The sequence below is a fragment of the Bombina bombina genome, chromosome 4, assembly GCF_027579735.1.
Source record: "Bombina bombina isolate aBomBom1 chromosome 4, aBomBom1.pri, whole genome shotgun sequence".
Classification (NCBI taxonomy): domain Eukaryota; kingdom Metazoa; phylum Chordata; class Amphibia; order Anura; family Bombinatoridae; genus Bombina; species Bombina bombina.
The window spans coordinates 992,637,191-992,663,637 of record NC_069502.1 but is presented as its reverse complement, the minus strand read 5'-3'; the positions used below and the strand labels follow the sequence as shown (position 1 = coordinate 992,663,637).

The window sequence follows — 26,447 nt, the reverse complement described above, 5'->3', positions numbered from 1 at the left end:
CTTGATCCTATCAAGGCGTGGCTTCTCCGAGTCAGTCATTGATACCTTAATACAGGCACGAAAGCCTGTCACCAGGAAAATCTACCATAAGATATGGCGTAAATATCTTTATTGGTGTGAATCCAAGACTTACTCATGGAGTAAGGTTAGGATTCCTAGGATATTGTCCTTTCTCCAAGAGGGTTTGGACAAAGGATTATCAGCTAGTTCTTTAAAAGGACAGATTTCTGCTCTGTCTATTCTTTTGCACAAGCGTCTGGCAGAGGTTCCAGACGTCCAGGCTTTTTGTCAGGCTTTGGTTAGAATTAAGCCTGTGTTTAAAACTGTTGCTCCCCCGTGGAGCTTAAACTTGGTTCTTAAAGTTCTTCAAGGAGTTCCGTTTGAACCCCTTCATTCCATTGATATTAAACTTTTATCTTGGAAAGTTCTGTTTTTGATGGCTATTTCCTCGGCTCGAAGAGTCTCTGAGCTATCTGCCTTACAATGTGATTCTCCTTATCTGATTTTTCATGCAGATAAGGTAGTTCTGCGTACCAAACCTGGGTTTTTACCTAAGGTGGTTTCTAACAAGAATTTCAATCAAGAGATTGTTGTTCCATCATTGTGTCCTAATCCTTCTTCGAAGAAGGAACGTCTCTTACATAATCTGGACGTAGTCCGTGCCTTGAAGTTTTTCTTACAAGCTACTAAAGATTTTCGCCAAACATCTTCCCTGTTTGTTGTTTACTCTGGACAGAGGAGAGGTCAAAAAGCTTCGGCAACCTCTCTTTCCTTTTGGCTTCGGAGCATAATTCGCTTAGCCTATGAGACTGCTGGACAGCAGCCCCCTGAAAGGATTACAGCTCATTCTACTAGAGCTGTGGCTTCCACCTGGGCCTTTAAAAATGAGGCCTCTGTTGAACAGATTTGCAAGGCTGCGACTTGGTCTTCGCTTCACACCTTTTCAAAATTTTACAAATTTGATACTTCGCTTCTTCGGAGGCTGTTTTTGGGAGAAAGGTTCTTCAGGCAGTGGTTCCTTCCGTTTAATCCTGCCTTGTCCCTCCCATCATCCGTGTACTTTAGCTTTGGTATTGGTATCCCATAAGTAATGGATGATCCGTGGACTGGATACACTTAACAAGAGAAAACATAATTTATGCTTACCTGATAAATTTATTTCTCTTGTAGTGTATCCAGTCCACGGCCCGCCCTGTCCTTTTAAGGCAGGTCTAAATTTTAATTAAACTACAGTCACCACTGCACCCTATGGTTTCTCCTTTCTCGTCTTGTTTCGGTCGAATGACTGGATATGGCAGTGAGGGGAGGAGCTATATAGCAGCTCTGCTGTGGGTGATCCTCTTGCAACTTCCTGTTGGGAAGGAGAATATCCCATAAGTAATGGATGATCCGTGGACTGGATACACTGCAAGAGAAATAAATTTATCAGGTAAGCATAAATTGTTTTTTGGGCATTTGGAAAGGGTGTTCAATAGAAGTGTTTTGGCCCTTTAAGTAACTAAGAATGCTGCTGCAACTCTGGTCACAATTGTATGCCGCTTGTGGCAACAGTGTGTCTCAAATTGGACACTTTTCCTTATAAGGGGAATTACAGCAGAGGAAGGGTATGTGTCACAGCGGTTCTGTGGCAGCTTCAGTGTTAAACAGATAATATGGGGCAAGGGACTGTGGAACAGACTGTTTTTTTCCCTGAGGGAGACCCCTCTGAGATAATTCTTGACACAAATAAAGGTATGCTTTGAAAATTACACATGGTTTGTCCTCCAGCACAACTGTGCAGTTCTTGTTTCGCTTCTGTTTTTCAGTCTCATTCTATGGGCCCTAGTATTGAGACTACCATATTATGTTCCCCTCCCCCGATCCGCAGCCTCAGTCAGCAGATTCTAGTCACTGCACAAGTTCCTCAGACTCAGCAGGTGAGTTCTAGCCCTCAAAATACTGTTGTATGCTCGCCCGCCCCAATACCGCAGGGCAATTTAAATGCACTTCCTCCTGATTTTACCACTCAATTACAATCTGCAGTGTCTGCGACTCTAGGTGCTATGCCGCCTGCAGGTGGGGAAGGTTAAACATTGTTCATCTGAATCTAGAACCAGCAGTTCTGTTGGTGGTTCTGTTGTCAGACACCTACATGTTTCTGAAGATGACGAATACATTCATTCTCCGACTCTTCCAAGGGTTCTGAGAAGGATACTGCGGATTTTACCTTTTAGGTTTAAGATGTAATAGCTAAGGTATTTACTAATGGAGGTTTTAAGGTTTTAAGAACTTTAGGAATAATGGAGTCAAACCCGATTGAGGATAAACCAGTACAGAAATTAGACATTATATTTAAACCTAAATCACGGACTCTTGAGGTTTTCCCTGTTCCCTCTTTGGTCACTGATATTATTTCAAAGGAATGGGAGAAACCTGGGATTGCGTGCTCCCCTTCCACTAGTTTTAAAAAATGTTGTAAAAAATGTTGAGTTGTGGTTTCCAAATCAAGATTACTATCCTTAGCCTTTAAGGGAAAAACCCTTTTTCCATCTTAATATGAGGAGAGTCCATGGCTTCATTCATTACTTGTGGAGAAATACAGAACCTGACCACCAGGAGGAGGCAAAGACACCCCAGCCAAAGGCTTAAATACCTTCCCCACTCCCATCATCCCCCAGTCATTCTTTGCCTTTTGTCACAGGAGGATGGCAGAGAAGTTTTATAAGATTCGGAGTAGTCTCTTATGGAGGATAGTACTCTTGGAAAGGGGCTGGAGTTTTACGTAGTCTTGTCAGCCTCTCAGTGAGAGCATTGACGAATGTTAGGGTCTGGAGATGCAGGGAGAGTCTTTTCTGCGAAACCATCCAGACTCATATTAACAGCTCCTTAAGCAATCAGTGTTGATGCGTTTCACTGTCTGCTTCTACCAGTCCATGTCAGGAGCGAAGCTACAACACTGTCAAACTTGAGAGGCTGTGTTCCTGTTCCACGGCATAGATTCTGGTAAGATTGTTTCATTTATTTTATACATGTATGATAACGCAAGAAGACAGGGTCACAGTGTGACTCCTTTTATCTGTATAGAATCAATAGTTAATATCTCCGGAAGGACATTATTCAACAGGGGGGAATTTATACATGATTGCTTTATTGTGTTTTTTGCTGCGACATGTGTGAGATGTGGCTCTGGCAATGTATGAACAGTCAGGTTCTTCTTTCATTTTCATCAACTGCGCAGCCTGTTTAGTTTGGCACGCTTTTTCTCAGCTGCAGGGGCGCTTCTGCATGGCACTCCATGTGACTGGGTGTGACTTTATTCTCTTCCTTTTCCTGACAGTCGGTTGCAGAAGACGAAGCGGTTTCTGTGTGGGCCTGGGTCATAGGAGGTGAGTGCCCTGGCCATTGGGGTATAAAGGTGCAATTTATTTTTTTCTATAGTCCATATTGAAGGCGCAAGCTATGGAGGACTCTAACTGTGTTAGAGGGTACTCTAACTTGCCTAAATCTAATGCCTGTGTTTATTGTGAGGAGGCTACGGTATACCCGCCTGCTCAACTATGTTCCACATGCCTTGATAAAATAGTGATATCTAAAAAGAATAAGATGTTTAGTACCACTGAGCCGTCCACCTCTGAGGGGTTTCCGTCCCGCAAGGTGCGTTCCCTACAATCATCTCCGATTAGACATGCAGTTTCCCACTGCACAACTAATCCTCCTGCGGGAGGGGCCCTGTGGTCACCAGATTTTTCTGATCAATTGCAAACGGCGGTGTCTGCGGCCCTTCAGTGCTTTACCTTGCCCTGCAAAGCGAAAGGTTAAATATTGCTATCCTTCCCAGGGGTCATCTACTCCGTTGGATGTATCTGAGACTAGATTATCCGCCAATGAAGAGGATTCTGATACTTCAGAGGACTCTTTCTCTGGGTCGGAATCTGCGGCCTCTAAACCTCCGGCTGCGGAGGAACCAGACTTTAGATTTAGGATGGAGCACTTACTCTTTTTATTAAAAGAGGTGTTGGCTTCTATTCCTAAGCTTGATAAAGTTTATGAGGACAGGGTAGTGCCCCCGACTTTCCCGGTTCCTGTGAAGATGGGGAATATTATTAGGAATGAATGGGAGAGACTTTGATCATCTTTCTCCCCTTCTTCGTTTAAGAAATTATTCCTGGTTCCTGACTCTCAGCTAGAATTGTGGGGATCTGTCCCTAAGGTGGATTGAGCTATCTCTGCGCTCGCTAAGCGCACCACTATTCCACTCGAGGATAGTTTGTCATTTAAGGAGCCCATGGATAAGAAATTATGGACCCTGTTAAGAAAGATGTTTCAGCACACTGGGTTCTTATTTCAGCCTGCGGTGGCGGAAGCCGCTACTTATTGGTATGACTGTCAGATATAATCGAGGTGGAGACTCCCCTCAATGAGATACAGGAAAGAATTAAGGCCCTGAGGGTAGCTAATTCGTTTATCTGTGATGCAAATATGCAGATTATTCACTTGAATGCCAAGACATCAGGCTTTTCGGTTCTGGCCCTGAGGGCTCTTTGGTTGAAGTCGTGGTCTGCTGACATGACGTCCAAATATAGATTACTTTCCCTTCCATTTAATGGAAAGGTTCTTTTCGGTCCACAGTCACGGGGGGCAAGGGTGCCTTTCTACCGCCTTTCAAATAAAGGAAGACAGCATTATTTGATTCACACTTAAAGGGACAGTAACTCTATTATCATAAACTCTGCGTACACTATATTTAAGAGTTTTAGAAAGTGATTACAATTTACAGTAACCTGCTTTAGAATATGACTATGATAATATACGGAGTCAGAAAAGAAACAGCTCCATGATGAATGATCTAGAATAATCTTAATATATAATTTACAACGTTACACTATTTGTGTGTGATTGTGGAACCTAAAGATATTTAACCTATGTATATAAATGGTATTAGAGCGAAAGTATGCAAATTACGTTAAGAATCTAGTTATTGAATTCCAAACCTGGGTCCCCTAGCACAGAGTGGTTCAAGATTATACTGATCTGTGTGCGATCATTATAAAGTAAATCAGTGAACACACTATTTTGCTATAGACTGGTTCTTCTATTATTTCAATACGCATTGAGTCTAAATCTCACATGACAGGGTTTAACCTATATGATTTCCCTAAGTGATACTTCAGTACACTGAGTTATCAAATGACTCAATAGTGAACACCAACAGCACACTACGAACTATACGGAGTAAACTACAGCATTGGAGATATAAACCCAATCCGGGGATCCATCATTTTCTCTTGTAAAGGTGTATCCAGTCCACGGGTTCATCCATTACTTGTGGGATATTCTCCTTCCCAACAGGAAGCTGCAAGAGGACACCCACAGCAGAGCTGTCTATATAGCTCCTCCCCTAACTGCCACCCCCAGTCATTCTCTTGCAGCTCTCGACAAGAAAGGAAGTATCAAGAGATATGTGGTGACTTAGTGTAGTTTTACCTTCAATCAAAAGTTTGTTATTTTTAAACGGTACCGGCGTTGTACTGTTTTACTCTCAGGCAGAAATTGGAAGAAGAATCTGCCTGGAGGTTGATGTTCTTAGCGGTTTGTAACTAAGGTCCATTGCTGTTCTCACACATAACTGAAGAGTATGGAAAGAAAACTTCAGTTGGGGGGACGGTTTGCAGATCACCTGCTTTGAGGTATGTTCAGTATATTTTTTTCTAGAGAGATGATAAGGTCTAGAAAATGCTGACAGTGCCTGGTATATTTGAGGTAAGCCTGATACAGTGATTTAACAACGACTAGGGTCATGCTTACAAGATAAGGGTAATATTCATGTTAACTCTCATATTACTTAGTGTACAAACGTTTGCATAACTTACAGAAAAAACGTTTTTTCTCTGAGGGTGATAAATCTTTATTTGGGGCCTAGTTTTCCACATGGCTGTTCGATTACTCCTAGGAGTACTTTTTTAAGGCCCTCTGACTTTGAGTGCATGGTGGGAGGGGCCTATTTTTGCGCACTTTATGCGCAGTTGATATACAGACTGAGACATCCAGCTTCCCTAAAGGAGTCCTCTGGCATCTAGGACCACTATAGAGGGTTTTTTTCCTGCAGAAATCATGTTTATGGGCAGGTAGGAGCCACAGCAGAGCTGTGGCAGTGTGTTTGACTGATTTTTAACGGTTTTACCATTTTTCTAATCCGGTTTGGGGCCTAAGGGGTTAATCATCCATTTGCAAGTGGGTGCAATGCTGCTTTAGTCTCTTATACACACTGTAAAAATTTCGTAGAGTTTACTACTTTTTAACACTGTTTTGCAGTTTATGTGGTAGTTTTTTTCTCTTAAAGGTACAGTACCATTTTTGTTTAATTGCTTTTTCACATTTATTAAAGTGTTTTCCATGCTTGCTGGTCTCATTACTAGTCTGTTAAACATGTCTGACATAGAGGAAACTCCTTGTTCATTATGTTTAGAAGCCATTGTGGAACCCCCTCTTAGAATGTGTACCAAATGCACTGACCTTTCTATAAGTTATAAAGACCATATTATGGCTTTTAAATATTTATCACCAGAGGTTTCTCAGACTGACAAAAGAGAGATTATGCCATCTAGCTCTCCCCATGTGTCAGAACCTATAACTCCCGCTCAAGTGACGCCAAGTACATCTGGCGCGTCCAATGCGTTTACTTTACAAGACATGGCGGCAGTTATGAATCATACCCTCACAGAGGTATTGTCCAAACTGCCAGGGTTACAAGGAAAGCGAGACAGCTCTGGGGCTAGAACAAATACAGAGCTTTCTGACGCTTTAGTAGCTATGTCTGATATACCCTCACAATGTACAGAAGCCGAAGCAGGAGAGCTTCTATCTGTGGGTGACATTTCTGATTCAGGGAAGGCGTTACTTCAGTCTGACTCTGAAATGACAGCATTTAAATTTAAGCTTGAACACCTCCGCGTGTTGCTCAGGGAGGTTTTAGCGACTCTGGATGACTGTGACACCATTGTAGTCCCAGGGAAATTGTGTAAAATGGACAAATGCTTTGCAGTGCCTGTTTACACTGATGTTTTTCCAATTCCTAAGAGGTTTTCAGAAATTATTACAAAGGAATGGGATAGACCAGGTGTACCGTTCTCTCCCCCTCCTGCTTTTAAAAAGATGTTTCCCATAGATGCCGCTACACGGGACTCGTGGCAGACGGTCCCTAAGGTGGAGGGAGCATTCTCTACCCTAGCTAAGCGTACAACTATCCCCGTCGAGGACAGTTGTGCTTTCCTAGATCCAATGGATAAAAAATTAGAGGGTTTCCTTAAGAAAATCTTTATACAACAAGGTTTTATTCTCCAGCCTCTTGCATGCATTGCCCCAGTCACTGCTGCAGCGGCTTTCTGGTTCGAGTCTCTTGAAGAGGCTCTACAGGTGGAGACCCCGTTGGATGATATCTTAGACAGGTCATCTCCAAAGGGCAGATTTCATCTCTCACAATTATCTGCAAACCAGATATAGAGAGAGGCATTCTTACGTTGCGTTCAAGACCTTCTGGTTATGGGAGTGATCCACCCAGTTCCAAGGGAGGAACAGGGGCAGGGATTCTATTCAAATCTGTTTATAGTTCCCAAAAAAGAGGGAACTTTCAGACCAATCTTGGATCTCAAGATCCTAAACAAATTTCTCAGGGTCCCATCCTTCAAGATGGAGACTATTCGAACCATCCTACCTATGATCCAGGAGGGTCAATATATGACTACCGTGGACTTAAAGGATGCTTATCTCCACATTCCGATACACAGAGATCATCATCGGTTTCTCAGGTTTGCCTTCCTAGACAGGCATTACCAGTTTGTGGCTCTTCCCTTCGGGTTAGCCACGGCACCAAGAATCTTTACGAAGGTTCTAGGGTCCCTACTGGTGGTTCTAAGGCCACGAGGCATAGCGGTGGCTCCTTACCTAGACGACATTCTGATACAGGCGTCGAATTTTCAAATCGCCAAGTCCCATACGGACATTGTTCTGGCATTTCCGAGGTCTCACGGGTGGAAGGTGAACGAAGGAAAGAGTTCTCTCTTCCCTCTCACAAGAGTTTCCTTCCTAGGAACTCTGATAGATTCAGTAGAAATGAAGATTTTTCTGACAGAGGTCAGGTTGTCAAAGCTTCTAACTTCCTGCCGTGCTCTTTATTCCACTTCTCAGCCGTCAGTGGCTCAGTGTATGGAAGTAATCGGCCTAATGGTAGCGGCAATGGACATAGTTCCGTTTGCCCGCCTACATCTCAGACCACTGCAACTTTGCATGCTCAATCAGTGGAATGGGGATTACACAGATTTGTCCCCTCTGCTAAATCTGGATCAAGAGACCAGGGATTCTCTTCTCTGGTGGCTATCTTGGGTCCATCTGTCCAGGGGAATGAGTTTCCGCAGGCCAGAATGGACTATAGTGACGACAGATTCCAGCCTTCTGGGCTGGGGCGCAGTCTGGAACTCCCTGAAGGCTCAGGTTTCATGGACTCAGGAGGAAGCCCTCCTTCCGATAAACATTCTGGAACTAAGAGCGATATTCAATGCTCTTCAGGCTTGGCCTCAGCTAGCTGCGGTCAGGTTCATCAGATTTCAGTTGGACAACATCACGACTGTAGCCTATATCAACCATCAGGGGGGTACAAGGAGCACCCTGGCAATGTTGGAGGTTTCAAAGATAATTCTATGGGCAGAGGTTCACTCTTGCCATCTCTCAGCTATCCATATCCCAGGAGTAGAGAACTGGGAGGCGGATTTCCTAAGTCGGAGCTCCATCCAGAGGTTTTTGTCCAGTTGGTTCAACTATGGGCCAAACCAGAACTGGATCTCATGGCGTCTCGTCAGAACGCCAAGCTTCCTCGTTACGAGTCCAGGTCCATTTATCCCAAGGCAGCGCTGATAGATGCTCTAGCAGCGCCCTGGTCCTTCAGCCTGGCTTATGTGTTTCCACCGTTTCCTCTGCTCCCTCGTCTGATTGCCAAGATCAAGCAGGAGAGGGCTTCGGTGATTTTGATAGCTCCTGCGTGGCCACGCAGGACTTGGTATGCAGATCTGGTGGTCATGTCATCCTTTCCACCATGGACTCTGCCGCCAAGGCAGGACCTTCTACTTCAAGGTCCTTTCAAACATCCAAATCTAAATTCTCTGCGTCTGACTGCTTGGAGATTGAACGATTGATTCTATCGAAGCGGGGTTTTTCCGAATCGGTCATTGATACCTTAATTCAGGCTCGAAAGCCTGTCACCAGGAAAATCTATCATAAGATATGGTGTAAATATCTTCATTGGTGTGAATCCAAGGGTTACTCATGGAGTAAAGTCAGGATTCCTAGAATCTTATCCTTTCTCCAAGAGGGATTGGAGAAAGGATTGTCTGCTAGTTCCTTAAAGGGACATCTTTCTGCTCTGTCTATTCTTTTGCACAAACGTCTGGCTGAGGTTCCAGACGTTCAGGCGTTTTGTCAGGCTTTAGTTAGAATCAAGCCTGTGTTTAAACCTGTTGCTCCGCCATGGAGTTTAAATTTAGTTCTTAAAGTTCTTCAAGGGGTTCCGTTTGAACCTTTGCATTCCATAGATATTAAACTTTTATCTTGGAAAGTTCTGTTTTTAGTAGCTATCTCCTCGGCTCGAAGAGTTTCGGAGTTATATGCTTTACAGTGTGATTCCCCTTATCTGATTTTCCATGCAGATAAGGTAGTTTTGCGTACCAAACCTGGGTTTCTTCCTAAGGTAGTATATAATAAGAATATCAATCAGGAGATTGTTGTTCCTTCATTATGTCCTAATCCTTCCTCAAAGAAGGAACGTCTTTTACACAATCTTGATGTGGTTCGTGCTTTAAAGTTTTATTTACAAGCTACAAAGGATTTTCGTCAAACATCTGCTTTGTTGTTGTCTACTCTGGACAGAGGAGAGGCCAAAAGGCTTCGGCACAATCCTGGGAGATTGTGACTACGGACCCGAGCCTCTCAGGATGGGGAGCTGTTTGGGGTGCCAGGAAGGCACAGGGAAGGTGGAATCGTGAGGAGTTGCTTCTTCCAATCAATATCCTGGAACTTCGAGCGATCTTCAGCCCGGTTCTCCATTGGGCGGACCTAAATTTCTGTTTGATTGTTTTCTGGCACCATTTATACCCTGATATTTCACCTACTGTTCCTCAGCAGAATGACTGGGGGATGAGGGGAGTGGGGGAGGTATTTAAGCCTTTGGCTGGTGTGTCTTTGCCTCCTCCTGGTGGCCAGGTTCTATATTTCCCCACAAGTAATGAATGAAGCCGTGGACTCTCCTCATACAGATGGAAATTAAATTATCAGGTAAGCATAATTTATGTTTTGTTCCTGGTTTGAATCCTATTACTTCAACTGTTACTGGAGGAAAGTCCAGACAAAAGGTAGAGCAGTAGGACGTTTTCGGTCCTTTTGTCAGAATAAGCCTGCCGACTACGAGAAGTACCTGGAAACCAAACCCGGTTTGGAACAAGAACAAGCAGCCCAAGAAGTCAGTGTCTGACTCAAAGACCAAAAATGTTGCATAGGGTAGCATATAAACAATCTTTTTTTAAAGAAATATACATTAATTGGTGCAAACCCTTTTATTGACGCTTATGGGGGTGAAACGTGCGTAGGCTGAGCTTTTGTTGCTCTGTCGAGTGTTTACTGGAGCTGTGCTAGTTTGGTGAGCCAATGCGATTACTTCTGGAGAGTATGAAGAAGTCATACCTCCCGTCAGTATCGCTATTCTTACACACTGGGCAAGGATCCAGTGATGGTTGCAGGGAAATATCCATGGACTCCGGAACACGTGAGTGGCTATATGCCGTTACTGTGAAAAACTAACAATATAACAACTGTGTTTGTCTATAAGACAGCACTTATGGCTGTATATTGCTTTGAAATTAATTGATCGCACTCTTGGATACAATATGGATTTATATTGTTACATTGTACCTCTATGAATTAAATTATTTTGCAAACATGCTGATATTATAAACTCTCAGAGCAGTCCTGACATATACCGGTTAGAGGCTGCTATTATTATTAGTCTGATGCAGAAAAGTGTTGCATGCCTATTTAAATTTTCACAGCTTCATTGACACCAAGGGGGCAATTGTTAATTTTTTAATTATTTGTGTTTAGTTTGTATGTATTTTTCACATGGTGTTTGGTACATGGTCTCCATTATTTTTATGACAGAGAATGTCAGTAATTTTTTATATACTAATAAAATGATTTTTTTCAATATATGGATATGTAAAGAGTGCTGTGTTCCCTTTCTTTTTTATGCAAGTTACTGTTTCCCATATTTCTACCTTCTTGTTTCTAATTAATCTGACTCCAAGACCGCATGAAGGGGTGGCCTCGACCCGCAGTTAGCTCCAGTAGGGGGCAGACTAAGCCTGTCTCATGGGGTTCGTGCTTGGTCTGTTCAGGACATTGTTTCTCAGGGGTACAGGATAGGCTTCCGTTCTCAACCCCCAAGAGGCAGTTTTCTTTTGTCTCGGGTTTGTCAGGAAAGCCAGAAAAGAGACTAGCATTTCTTCATTGTGTAGAGGATCTGGAATCTATCGGGGTAATTATTCCTGTTCCCCCGGGGAGAGGGGAAAAGGTTTTTACTCAAATCTTTTCATTGTTCCAACAAAGAAGTAACTTTTTGACCTATCTTAGACCTAAAGTGTCTAAACAAATTTGAGAGGGTTCCTTCGTAAAAAATGGAGAAAGTCAGATCTATTCTTCCTCTTGTCCTTCTGGGCTGATTCATGACTACAGTAGATTTGAAGGACTCATACCTTTATATTCTGATTTATCGAGATCATTATTAGTAGAAAGAAAAGTCAAAATTGTCTGTGGGGTATAATACCTGTTTTATATATATATATATATATATATATATAAGTCCAGTTACAGGTGCACTCACTCAATCCAATAACAGCTGCCAGGGTGCTGTGTAGAAAACGTATAGCAATTTCTTTTATCCTTACAAAGAATAAAAATGCTGCACTCACCGGTATATATGAACAAAGATCCAATTTAATCACATCACATTATCATCCAAAAGTACAAATACCTCCAAACGTTTCGGTACCGGACTGCTACCTTTCTCAATGGGTTTGAAATCCGTATCCAAGTGTTCTCACACTTGGATACGGATTTCAAACCCATTGAGAAAGGTGCCAGTCCGGTACCGAAACGTTTAGGGGTATTTGTACTTTTGGATACTAATGTGATGTGATTAAATTGGATCTTTGTTCATATATACCGGTGAGTGCAGCGTTTTTATTCTTTGTAAGGATAAAATAAATTGATATATATATATATATATATATATATATATATATAGTATCTAGGGGGTACCAGACTATAGCACTTGTAGAAAGGGAGTAACATAAAGGGGAGCACAGTTTTAAGGTGTAACACAAATGTACTGATTTACAGCAGGGTATAAAAAAACTTTTTTGTGGCTCACCTTTTTGTCTTTTAGTCTGAGAAGTCTGTGTAGTGTCTTTGCTTCTCCTCTGTAAAGTATGGTAGTATTTAGAAATCAAAGATGATTGGCCTCTGTGTGGTGCCAATTAAGGTATTTCTTTTCAAGAAATAAAATCTCTTTGTTAGAAAGGGGTGTTGAGTAACAGGCTTCCCCTCTCAGGAGTGTGGTAGATGCCTTTTAATGTAATAATTAAATGAAGCAAATGCCAGTGATTAGTGCAAATAAAATCTCCTTTATTTTAGCACAAAAACAAACCGGTGTGTTTGCTGGTGAATTAAAGGGACATTCTAGTCCAAAACTTTCTTTCATGCTTTAGAAAGAGCATGCTATTTTAAACCGTTTTCTAATTTACTTCCGTTATCTAATTTGCTTCATTCTCGTGATATACTTGGTTGAAAAGCATATCTAGATATGCTCAGTAACTGCTGATTGGTGACTGCACATAGATGCCTCTTGTTATTGGCTCACCCATGTGCATTGCTATTTCTTTAACAAGGGATATCTAAAGAATGAAGCAAATTAGATAATAGAAGTAAATTGGAATATTGTTTAAAATTGTATTCTCTATCTGAATCATGAAAGAAATATTTTGGGTTTCATGACCCTTTAAGTCTCTTGGTGTTGTTAGGTAAAAACTTTGTGCAGAAATTTGGGGTATTTAACTTCCCAAACAGGCTGTGATGGTTGTTGCTTTGATTATGCACAAACAGTGCAGAGGATTCCTTGAATATTTTTGTCTCCAGATGGTGTAAAGATTAAGGTTCATGCAAGATTTTGGGGTATTTTCCTTCCCAAACAGGCTGTGATGGTTGTGGTCCCTCTAAGGAAGTGAAGACAGTTTCACGAAACGCGTAAAGGGCACGCCCACTTGTGACATCACTTCCGGTCCGGCGAGACCGCAACTCTACAGATCACTTGTGAAGCACAAGTGTATCCAACGCCATCCTAAGACAGGAAAGACCTGTGGAGGTTACAAAACACCTCACTTCTTCTACAACCCACACAGGAACCTTCAGGAATCGTTATTTTCCAGAACTTTTTACTTTTTCAAAAAAAGAGAAACCAACAGGGATCATCAAGGAATCCTCTATACTGTTTATGTAAGTTCAGGACAACAACCATCACAGCCTGTTTGGGAAGGATTATACCCCAAAATCTTGCATAAACCTTAATCTTTACACTATCTGGAGACAAAAATCTTCAAGGAATCCTCTGCACGGTTTGTGTATAATCAAGGCAACAACCATCACAGCCTGTTTGGGAAGTTAAATACCCCAAGAGACTTTTAACAACAACACCAAGAGACTTTTAATTCACCAGCTCAAACACTGGTTTGTTTTTGTGCTAAAATAAAGGAGATTTTATTTGCACTAATCACTGGCATTTGCTTCATTTATTTATTTCATTAAAATGCATCTACCACACTCCTGAGAGGGGAAGCCTGTTACTCAACCCCTTTCTAACAAGGAGATTTTATTTCTTGAAAAAAATACCTTAATTGGCACCACACAGAAGCCAATTATCTTTGATTTCTAAATACTACCATACTCTACAGAGGAGAAGCAAAGACACTACACAGACTTCTCAGACTAAAAGACAAAAAGGTGAGCCACAAAAAAGTTTTTTTATACCCTGCTGTAAATCAGTACATTTGTGTTACACCTTAAAACTGTGCTCCCCTTTATGTTACTCCCTTTCTACAAGCACTATAGTCTGGTACCCCCTAGATACTATCCATAATTGTTTGTTCCATTTTGATGATAGTGGAATCACCAGACTAAGCTGCTCAGAAACACATCAGGAGGAACTGTATATTTAAGCAAATGACATTTTTGCATTAAAACACAGCGCAAGCCTAAACAATTTTACCTTTTATTTATATATATATATATATATATATATATATATATATATATATATATATAAATGTCAGTCAATCACAGATACTGTTACCGGATCACTGGGGTACAGGAAGTCCAAAAGAATTCTGATACATATAAACTCCTGTGGGGGACTGAGACTCTTGCCTCTCCTACCCCTTACACAGGAAATGTAGAATACCTTCTGTCCCAAACTAGAGAATGATATTAAAAATACTACCCTACGCTATATAAGCTCTCTCCACACACAGTGAATAGAACTGGGATACAATTAAGGCAGCATTCAAACTCAGGTATGGGCAAAGTTCGATGTACACATCTGTAGTCTTCACTCACCTCCGCCTCAGTGTCCGCCGAGAACGGTGCCAGGAGATACAGCACAACAGGCTGAACCAGTAGGGAAAACAATTGCAAACCTCTGGTGAAATTATCCTTCGCAATCAGCCATAGCAATCCTTTCTCCTGCCCTCTGTACTATGGCAAGGCATGTCTCTGCTCAGCGTGTAGTGTATTTGCTGATATCACAGGCTTTAACTGCAGGTAAATCCAACAAAGCGAACGGCACAAAAAATTGATTCAGATGGAACGGAGCCCCTGTGCTGTGTAATAGTAAACCAAAAAAGAGTGTCCAAAGAAACCGGTCAGACTTGTTGCTGCCCTGGTTATGTGCTGTTAAAGGATTTTGCTGTTTTTAAATGGATATTTAATATTGATGAATTTTAATTCTACCTTGATTTACTTTGGAAACACTTTTTTGGATCATTAGCAGTACCTCCGATTTGCTTTTCTGGACAAGTATTTCCAATTTATGGCCCTACCCTTTGGTCTAGCCACTGCCGCAAAAGCCTTTACAAAGGTACTAGGGGCTTTACTTGCAGTGGCTTAATATTTGTATGGCATATTATTTCAAGCTCCATCTTCAGTTAGCGGCTGTTCACACAGTGAAGTTACTCCGGTATCTTCAAACTCATGGTTGGAATGTAAATCTAGAAAAGAGCTCTCTTGTTCCTCATACAATGGTGAGTTTTCTCAGTGTAGTTATAGACTTGATGGTTATGAACAACGCAAAATCAAACTTCAGTCAACCTGTCAAGACCTTCAGTCTTTCCATAGTACAATGTATGGAGGTAGTGGGTCTTATGGTAGCTGCTTTAGACACAATTCCATTTGTTTGCTTTCATTTGCGACCTTTACAATTGTTCATGCTAAGACAATGGAATGGGGATCACTCGGACCTGGCTCAAGTGATAAATTTGGATCTGGTCATCACAAACTCTCCCTTGATGGATGTCACCCGAGCCCATAAATCGGGGTATGAGTTTTCTTCGCCCATCCTTGGAGATTATCACTACTGACTCAAGTCTGTCCGGTTGGGTGGGGCAGTATGGGGCAATCGGAGAGCTCAGGGAGTATGGTCAGCACAGGAGACATCTTCTACTATAAATATCCTGCAGCTTAGAGCCATCTTCGGTGCCTTAGTGGCATGGCCCCAGTTAAGTTCCGTCCAGTCTATTCGATTTTAGTCAGACAATATCACTGCAGTGGCATATGTCAACCATCAAGGGCGAAATCGCAGTTCGTTAGTGATGCAAGAAGTGGCACGCATCTTAGATTGGGTGGAACGTCATTAATGTCTGATATCAGCTATTTACATCCCAGGAGTGGAGAACTGGGAGGCAGATTATCTGAGCCAATAGGCTCTTCACTCCGAACTGGTCTCTCAATCAGGAAGTCTTCAACGAGATTGCACTTCGGTGGGGGTCTCCGGAGATAGACCTCATCGGGTCGCTCTTAATTTCAAACTTCCAAGATACGTATAGAGGTTAAGGGATCTTTATGCGGAGTTGGAGGGCGCATAAGCAGTACCTTGGGTCTATCAACTGGCTTATCCGTTTCCCCTAGATTGTGTTCCTTCCACGTGTGATAGCTCGGATCAAACAGGAAAGGGGGTCTGGGATTCTTATAGCTTCTGCTTGGCCACACAGGACGATGGCCGACTGCTCTTTCATGGTGTCTTCCTCAGAGATTGAACCTTCAAGCTCAGTGTCCTTTCTTTTACCAAAATCTAGATTCTCTGAGGCTGAATGCATAGAGATTGAGCAATTGATTTTAGCTCAGGGAAGTTTTTCTCGGTCTGTGATTGATACTATGATACATGCTCACAAACCTATTACCAGACGTATATATCATAAGGTGTGGAAGGTGTTTTTATCTTGGTGCACTGCACACGGTTTCTCCTAGCACATTGAGAATTCCACATATTATTCAGTTTTTACAAGAGGGATTTGGGAAGTGTCTTTTGACTATTTCTATTAAGGGTCTGATATCAGCTCTTTCTGTTTTGTTACATAGAAAGTTGACATAGTTGCCTGTTAATCAATCTTTTGTGCAACCTATGGCTAGAATCAGACCATTTTTCAAACCTATGGCTCCACCTTGCAGTCTTGCCTTGTTCTTAGAGTTTTACAGCATAACCAATTTGAGCCTATGCATTTCTTGATATTAAGTTACTATTTTGGAAGGTGCTATTTCTGTTGGCAATTTCTTCTGCCTGCAGAGTTTCAGAATTGTCTGCTCTTCTTCAGTGTAATCCTTCTTATCTGGTGTTTCACCAGGATAAGGCCATCTTACGGACTAAGTTAGGTTTCCTATCTAAGGTGGTGTCGATGGACAATATAAATCAGGCAATTCTTGTACCGTCTTTGTCCTAATCCTTGTTTTTCCAAAGAAAGATTATTACACAACCTGGATGTGTTCAAATCAGTAAAGTTTTACCTTCATGCTACAAAGGATTTTTGTCAATCATTTCTTTCGTCAATTGTTTCTTTATCATCTTAGCTGAGATGTCTTATTCGTATGGCTTATTCGGAGGCGGGTCAGCAGCCTCCGATTCGTATTGCTGCCCATTCCACCCGTTTGGTATCGATGTCTTGTGCCTTCAAGAATGAGGCTTCGATTGAATAGATCTGCAAGGCTGCTTCCTGGTCGTCCCTACATACTTTCACAAAATGTTATCAGTTTAATGTTTTTGCCTCAGCTGGGGATTCATTTGGTAGAAAAGTTATTCAGACGGTGACTGCCTTGCCTATTAATCCCTTCTTAATTCTTTGTGGACTCTACAGCTTGGGTATAGATTCCCATATATAAAAATAGGATTTTGTGCACTCTCATTACCGTCAGAAAGAAAATAAAATGTATTCTTGCATGATAAATTATTTTCTCACTTGGTATTGAGAACCCACAAACCCACTCTGTTTTTTTTGGTGGTGGCAGTCCTAGTTTGCACCTCTTTACCCCTTTTTATCTCACTTACTTTTCCCTATCTTCGGTTATGAACTACTGGGAGTGAATGGGAAGTAGTAGGAATAGTTAAATGCTCTGTTTGGGGTGTCTTTGCCTCCTCCTGGTGATCAGTTGATGAATTCCCATTTCGTGAACTCTCACTCCCAAGAAATAAATGAATTTATCAGGTAAGAATAAATTATGTTTTTCCAGTTCCAAGAGTTAGAAAATCACAAGTTTTCAGTACTAAGTTACAATAAAAGAGGCAAAAGAAATAAAGGAATGTATTCTGAAAAGTTGTTTTACTATGCATAACCAAACATTTTATAATAAAAATCTTAATGTGTTTACTGTCCCATTAATTATTAGATACTAAAATTTTAATTAGGTCTTGTGAATTATAAATCCAATATCATACTTTAAAGGGACATGAAACCCATTTTTTTTCTTTCATGATTCAAATAGTTCCAGAAGTTAAAAAAAAATTGGAATCTTTTCTTTTTGTTGTTAGCAATTGTTCAGGTAGCCGGGGTTAGGTTCCAGGAGGAATGTTTGTAAATTGAAACCGTTATAAATTGAAACCCAGTTTATAATGTAAGTCAATGGGAAGTGACGGAGTTAGGTTCCAGGCCCATCTCAAAATTGGCATAAGTAACATCTAATACATTATTTTTAAAGCTTTGAAATGAAGACTTTAAATGCTAAACAGCATTATAAACCTAATAATATAGATTGTATCATCATCAAGCTAAGTTTAATGAGCAAAAACATTTGCTAACAGCACCTCATTAAATACTCACACAACAGACTGCATCATCATCAAGCTAAGTTTAATGAACAAAAACATTTTTTTACTTGCATTTTTCTGCAATCAGTTCTCTGCATTGTTAGCATGTTAGATAATATTGGGTCTACACCTATTCTATGCATTTCAATCTGCAGTGATTAATAGGCATTTAGGCACCCTCACCTCAAGCAGCTGGACAGAAAGATAATAGGGAAGTGGCTGCTAAATCTTGTTCGCTCAATAGCTCTGGTCTGATCTGTGTACACAGATCAATTGCAGTCTGTTAAGTTGCTTACATTTGCTGCAAAACAAGCGGACAGCTCCACCTACTGGCTATTTTAATTAGTGCACTGCTTTTCAATAGCAGTCACATGACTGAAAAAAAAGGTTGTTATTCTGAAACGTTGCAAATTTAACCAGCGTAAACCGAGGGCCACCTGTATTGTAATCCAGTTTGGTAACTATTTTGATTGTAAAATTCCTTCCAGTAATTTGCTGCGAATCTGTCCAAAATCTGCAAAAAAAATATTTTCTGGTGTTTTTTTGTTTTGTATTTTGCGTTACAGGCTGCAAATCCTTTTTTCAAGTTGCTGACTATGATTATGGAGTTTGCAGGAGGTCCTCCAGGAATGCCACCGTTTGCTTCATACATTTTACAAAGGATATGGGAGGTACTACAAAGCAATATGAAGACTAAAAAGATGCAGTTACAGGACCTGTTTATTTTTCTGACATTTTGTTGCTTTTGTTACAACACTCTCTTTCTGAATATTTTCCCCTTATCCTATTACTTTCTACTTCCCTCTCGACTTTACATGTCTCCCTTTTGTGTCCTGGCTTCTTTTCCCATGTAGTAGTGTTTCCCTTTTGATAGTAAGTCAGCATCCTATTTATATTTCTCAATTTTAAAATCTGAATTTTTGTATCATGAAAATATTGCTCGGTCGTAAGGACACGTTAACCACCTTGATTATCACAGACAAATGCTACAATGCTAAGAAATGCTTTGCTGCCTTTTATGACAGGGGTGTAATAAAAGTTTGCAAGGTGTACAAGTGTTATAGTTGACTCATTCACCACCTAAGAGGGAATCAACACATTGCTTTTTTAAAATGCTGTGTTCTTCTTTCACAGTGTTAATATGTAACTGAAACCAATATATTTTACCACATATAGATATTAGGTAGTGTACACAGTGAATAGTTTAAATGTTGCATATCTATAAACTTAGCCATCATTGTTTCAAAGGCTCACAATTCTGTGTTCTGATGTGACAGTAATATACATACTTGTCCATACATAATAATTAGTAGGTTTTAGCTGCTGTTTCTAAACAGTATTTGTTTATCTAAGGTAATTTGTGCATGTTTTATGACATATCTAACCTCAATTTAGGTGATAGAATACAACCCCTCTCAATGTCTTGATTGGCTGGCAGTGCAGACCCCTCGCAATAAGCTGGCTCATAGCTGGGTACTACAAAACATGGAGAACTGGGTGGAACGTTTCCTACTTGCACACAACTATCCCAGAGTGAGAACATGTAAGTTGGGTTCATAGTAGACCTTTCCAACCATCCAGTAACTTTACTTTCTTCTATAAGGTACGACGAGTCCACGGATTCATCCTTTACTTGTGGGATATTATCCTCCTGCTAACAGGAAGTGGCAAAGAGCACCACAGCAGAGCTGTCTATATAGCTCCTCCCTTAGCTCCACCCCCAGTCATTCTCTTTGCCTACTCTAAGTACTAGGAAGGGTAAAGTGAAAGAGGTGATAAAATATTAGTTTTTAATTTCTTCAAGCAAGAGTTTGTTGTTTTAAATGGTACCAGTGTGTACTATTTACTCTCAGGCAGCAGATGGATGAAGACTTCTTCCTGGAGGATGATGATCTTAGCATTTGTAACTAAGATCCAGTGCTGTTCCCAGAGAGGTTGAGGAGTACAGGAAACTTCAGTGTGAGGAATGTTTTCATGCTATATAGCAGTGAGGTATGTTCAGTCATTTTTTCTGGAGAGACTGTGGTATTTCAGAAAGGCTGACCGTATCCCCATGAGGGAGAGGGTAAGCAATAATCCAAAGACGGCGAAGAATTCAGGTTTTGCCATTTTAGCGCGTAGAGCGTTATGGCTTAAGTCCTGGTCTTCTGATGTGTCATCAAAGGCTAAGCTTTTAGCCATCCCTTTCAAGGGTAAGACCGTATTCGGGCCTGAACTGAAAGAGATCATTTCAGACATCACTGGAGGGAAAGGCCATGCCCTTCCTCAGGATAAGACAAATAAGATGAGGACCAAACAAAATAATTTTCGTTCCTTTCGAAACTTCAAAGGTGGTCCCTCTACCTCTTCCCCTGCCGCAAAGCAAGAGGGGAATTTTGCTCAATCCAAGTCAGTCTGGAGACCTAACCAGACTTGGAACAAGAGTAAACAGGCCAAGAAGCCCGCTGCTGCCACCAAGACAGCATGAAGGGGTAGCCCCCGATCCGGGCCACCAAGACAGCATGAAGGGGTAGCCCCCGATCCGGGACCGGATCTAGTAGGGGGCAGACTTTCTCTCTTCACTTAGGCTTGGGCAAGAGACGTTCAGGACTCCTGGGCTTTAGAAAACGTAACCCAGGGGTATCTTCTAGATTTCAAAGATTCTCCCCCAAGGGGGAGATTCCATCTTTCTCAATTGTCTGTAAACCAGACAAAAAGAGAGGCGTTCTTACGCTGTGTAGAAGACCTATATACCATGGGAGTGATCTGCCCAGTTCCGAAAACAGAACAGGGGCAGGGTTTCTACTCCAATCTGTTTGTGGTTCCCAAAAAAGAGGGAACCTTCAGACCAATTTTGGATCTCAAGGTCCTAAACAAATTCCTCAGAGTCCCATCCTTCAAGATGGAGACCATTCAGACTATTTTGCAGAGGATCCAGGAGGGTCAATATATGACCACCGTGGACTTTAAGGATGCGTATCTACACATCCCTATCCACAAAGATCATCACCAGTTCCTCAGGTTTGCCTTTCTGGACAAGCATTACCAGTTTGTGGCTCTTCCCTTCGGGTTGGCCACAGCTCCCAGAATTTTCACAAAGGTGCTAGGGTCCCTTCTGGCGGTTCTAAGGCTGCGGGGCATAGCTGTGGCGCCTTATTTGGACGATATCTTAATCCAGGCGTCGACTTACCAGCTAGCCAAGTCTCACACGGACATCGTGTTGGCTTTTCTAAGATCTCACGGGTGGAAGGTGAACGTAATAAAAGAGTTCACTTATCCCTCTCACAAGAGTTCCATTCCTGGGAACTCTGATAGATTCGGTGGACATGAACATTTTTCTGACGGAGGTCAGGAAATCAAAACTTTTATCCATCTGCCGAGCTCTTCATTCCATTCCTCGGCCGTCAGTGGCTCAGTGTATGGAGGTAATCGGCTTAATGGTAGCAGCAATGGACATAGTTCCGTTTGCTCGCTTGCATCTCAGACCACTGCAACTATGCATGCTCAAACAGTGGAATGGGGATTATGCAGATTTATCTCCTCAGATAAATCTGGACCAAGAGACCAGAGACTCTCTTCTTTGGTGGTTGTCACAGGATCATCTGTCCCAGGGATTGTGTTTCCGCAGGCCAGCGTGGGTCATAGTGACGACAGACGCCAGCCTATTGGGCTGGGGTGCAGTCTGGAATTCCCTGAAAGCACAGGGTTTGTGGACTCAGGAGGAGGCTCTCCTCCCGTTAAATATTCTAGAACTGAGAGCGATATTCAACGCTCTTCAGGCTTGGCCTCAGCTGGCGTCGGCCAGATTCATAAGATTCCAGTCGGACAATATCACGACTGTAGCATATATCAATCATCAGGGGGGAACAAAGAGTTCTCTAGCGATGATAGAGGTTACCAAAATAATTTGATGGGCAGAGACTCACTCTTGCCATCTATCAGCAATCTATATCCCAGGAGTGGAGAACTGGGAAGCGGATTTTCTAAGTCGTCAGACTTTTCATCCGGGGGGAGTGTGAACTCCATCCGGAGGTGTTTGCACAATTGATTCAGCAATGGGGCACACCAGAATTGGATCTGATTGCATCTCGTCAGAACGCCAAACTTCCTCGTTACGGGTCCAGGTCAAAGGATCCTCAGGCAGTACTGATAGATGCTCTAGCAGTACCCTGGTCGTTCAACCTGGCTTATGTGTTTCCACCATTTCCTCTCCTTCCTCGTTTGATTGCCAGAATCAAATAGGAGAGAGCTTCGGTGATTTTGATAGTACCTGCGTGGCCACGCAGGACTTGGAATGCAGACCTAGTGGACATGTCATCTCTTCCACCATGGTCTCTGCCACTGAGACAGGACCTTCTGATTCAAGGTCCGTTCCAGCATCCAAATCTAGTTTCTCTGCGGCTGACTGCTTGGAGATTGAACGCTTGATCTTATCCAAGCGGGGTTTCTCTGATTCTGTCATAGATACCTTGATTCAGGCTTGAAAGCCTGTCACCAGGAAAATTTATCATAAGATATGGCATAAATATCTTTATTGGTGCAAATCCAAAGGCTACTCATGGCGTAAGATCAGGATTCCTAGGATTTTGTCCTTTCTCCAAGAAGGATTGGAGAAGGGGCTATCAGCTAGTTCCTTAAAGGGACAGATATCTGCTTTATCAGTTCTACTGCACAAGCGTCTGGCAGATGTTCCAGACGTTCAGTCGTTCTGTCAGGCTTTAGTTAGAATCAAGCCTGTGTTTAAAACTGTTTCTCCGCCATGGAGTTTGAATTTAGTTCTTAAAGTTCTTCAAGGGGTTCCGTTTGAACCTATGCATTCCATAGATATTAAGCTTATATCTTGAAAAGTTTTGTTTTTAGTTGCTATCTCTTCGGCTCGAAGAGTTTCTGAACTATCTTTATTGCAATGCGACTCGCCTTATCTTGTTTTCCATGCTGATAAGGTGGTTTTGCGTACCAAACCTGGATTCCTTCCTAAGGTTGTTACTAATAGGAATATCAATCAGGAAATTGTTGTTCCTTCTCTGTGTCCTAATCCTTCCTCTAAGAAGGAGCGTCTGTTGCACAACTTGGACGTGGTTCGTGCTTTGAAGTTTTACTTACAAGCGACCAAAGATTTCCGTCAAACATCTTCCTTGTTTGTTGTCTATTCTGGAAAACGTAGAGGTCAAAAAGCTACGGCTACCTCTCTTTCTTTTTGGCTGAAAAGCATCATCCGTTTGGCATACGAGACTGCTGGACAGCAGCCTCCTGAAAGAATTACAGCTCACTCTACTAGAGCAGTGGCTTCCACATGGACTTTTAAAAATGATGCTTCTGTTGAACAGATTTGTAAGGCTGCGACTTGGTCTTCGCTTCATACCTTTTCCAAATTTTACAAATTTGATACTTTTGCTTCTTCGGAGGCTATTTTTGGGAGAAAAGTTCTTCAAGCAGTGGTGCCTTCTGTTTAACCATCTGTCTTGTCCCTCCCGTTCATCCGTGTCCTGTAGCTTTGGTATTGTATCCCACAAGTAAAGGATGAATCCGTGCACTTGTCGTACCTTATAGAAGAAAAGTAAATTTATGCTTACCTGATAAATTAATTTCTTCTATGGTACGACGACTCCACGGCCCGCCTTGTCATTTTAAGACAGATTATATTTTTTTATTTTAAACTTCAGTCACCTCTGCACCTTGTAGTTTCTCCTTTTTCTTCCTGTACCTTCGGTCGAATGACTGGGGGGTGGAGCTAAGGGAGGAGCTATATAGACAGCTCTGCTGTGGTGCTCTTTGCCACTTCCTGTTAGCAGGAGGATAATATCCCACAAGTAAAGGATGAATCTGTGGACTCGTCGTACCATAGAAGAAATTAATTTATCAGGTAAGCATAAATTTACTTTTTATTCAGTGTACAACCAGGTTCTTGTGTGCTGAAAACTCTTACCGGTTACAATTTAGGGAAAACCTTTACATTCTGCTTTGTTTGATTTGGACACCCATATTTTAAAACAAGTATTATTATTTAAAGTCACTTTAAATAATAGTATGTAATAAAGGCCAATAAATACCTTCCATCCATTCATTGTTTTTCAGAAGCTAAGATTTAGTGTTTGTGTATTTTGTCATTTTTGTGTTATTTACAGTTCTACTTCTCTGCTTCTTTTTGCAGCTGCCGCCTATCTTTTAGTATCACTGATTCCAAGCAACTCATTTCGTCAGATGTTCCGTTCAACCCGTTCCCTGCACATTCCAACACGAGATCTTCCCCTTAGTCCCGACACAACTGTGGTTCTTCATCAAGTGTACAATATTCTTCTTGGCTTGCTTTCAAGGGCTAAGCTCTATGTGGATGCTGCTGTTCATGGAACCACAAAGCTGGTGCCATACTTTAGCTTCATGACATATTGTTTGATTTCCAAAACCGAAAAGCTCATGTTTTCTACCTATTTTATGGACCTCTGGAATCTGTTCCAACCCAAACTGTCTGAGCCAGCAATAGCCACAAATCATAACAAGCAAGCTCTTCTCTCCTTCTGGTACAATGTCTGTGTTGATTGTCCTGAGAATGTACGCCTTATTGTTCAGAACCCTGTGGTGACCAAAAATATTGCCTTTAACTATATCCTGGCTGATCATGATGACCAGGACGTAGTACTCTTCAACCGTGGAATGCTGCCAGCTTATTATGGTATTCTGCGTATGTGTTGTGAGCAGTCTCCTGCCTTTACTCGTCAGCTTGCCTCACATCAGAACATTCAATGGGCCTTCAAAAACCTCACACCACATGCAAGCCAGTACCCTGCGGTAAGAAAAAAATAGTTTGTCTAGGTTTGTGATGAAATGCAAACGCCAATCAAAGTAAAACTAAAATTCTGCTTCAAGGCTTGACAAATCACAAGAACCATGTTGCCATGGTGTGTACAATTAGACAGTCATTTTACTACTTGGCTGCCAGTAAAATACAAATCAATAATTGTACCTTTTTGGTTGCCAGTAACACATGTAAACAGTAGAGATTTGACCCTGTTGACTGTCCCTCTTTTTTTCTGCTCTGTATTTGTAATGTTGGAGGCATTATACATTTAACACTCATAGACTTTAAAAAAAATGGACTTTTAAGTGTCAAATATATTTGTTAACATTTTACTGGACATCCTGATAAAATAGTGGACTGTCCTGGTAAATACTGGACAGCTGGCAACCTTATTTGCACCTTAAACGTTAGTAATTTTGAAAAAAAATGTCTTTGTATTATATGTGTTTGAATGCTCCTCTTTTCTTTCTAATGACACAGTGAGTCCACGGACCATCATCAATAACTGTTGGGAATATCACTCCTGGCCAGCAGGAGGAGGCAAAGAGCACCACAGCAAAGCTGATAAATATCACTTCCCTACTCGCAATCCCCCAGTCATTCTCTTTGCCTGTAGTGCAAGGAGGTGGTGAAGTTTTAGGTGTCTGATAAGTTTTCTTCAATCAAGATTTTAATATTTTAAAAGCAGAGTAGGTTTACTCTGTTCTTCTGGGGTTTAGCCTTAGTCCACGTCAGTCTCTTCAGTAGGGCAGTGGTGGCTTTTGAGCACTTGGGAACTTGTGTGGTACAATCCTTGCTGCGTTTTCCCAACAATTTGCTGCCCTAATCAGAAAGCCTGAGTAGGATTACTCAGATTCTTTCTTTCTTCACAGGTCCATGCGAGGTGCTGCACTCTCTCAAACTAGGTGAGCTGTCCTGCTGCCGGCATTTTTAGCAGCTAAGGGCTGTCTTTAACATTATGGGACATTTTAAGCTAAACCTTCATCTAAGTGGTTAATTTGGCAGTGTTGGGGGCATTTGAGAATGTGAGGAGCAGGGATTTTATGGTGGCTCAGTTTCTCCGTTTGTCATACAGATTCTACTTTATTTTCATTAATTGTTTGGCATGTCCTGTTTTTTACTGCACAAGCCGTTACAGGCAGTTAGGAGACTTTAACCGCTAGGACCACTCCGTACATAAAAGGGGTGGGTCCTTGTAGTGGCGGTTTTTCTCTCCTTTGTTGCGCTTTCAGTTGCGACTGTGGGGAGAGTGGC

The 26,447-nt window shown here is 41.7% G+C and overlaps 1 protein-coding gene across 3 annotated transcripts in view; it reads left to right on the top strand.

The window, feature by feature from the left end:
• Positions 1-26,447, top strand: part of USP34 (ubiquitin specific peptidase 34) — a 1,226,195-nt gene that overhangs the window by 1,028,031 nt on the left and 171,717 nt on the right. For all 3 annotated transcript variants that reach the window (XM_053712051.1, XM_053712050.1, XM_053712048.1), the window contains 3 exons: positions 18,985-19,089; positions 19,814-19,961; positions 24,549-25,183. In XM_053712051.1, coding sequence (XP_053568026.1) covers positions 18,985-19,089; positions 19,814-19,961; positions 24,549-25,183 — 888 coding nt within the window. The remainder of the gene's footprint in view (positions 1-18,984; positions 19,090-19,813; positions 19,962-24,548; positions 25,184-26,447) is intronic.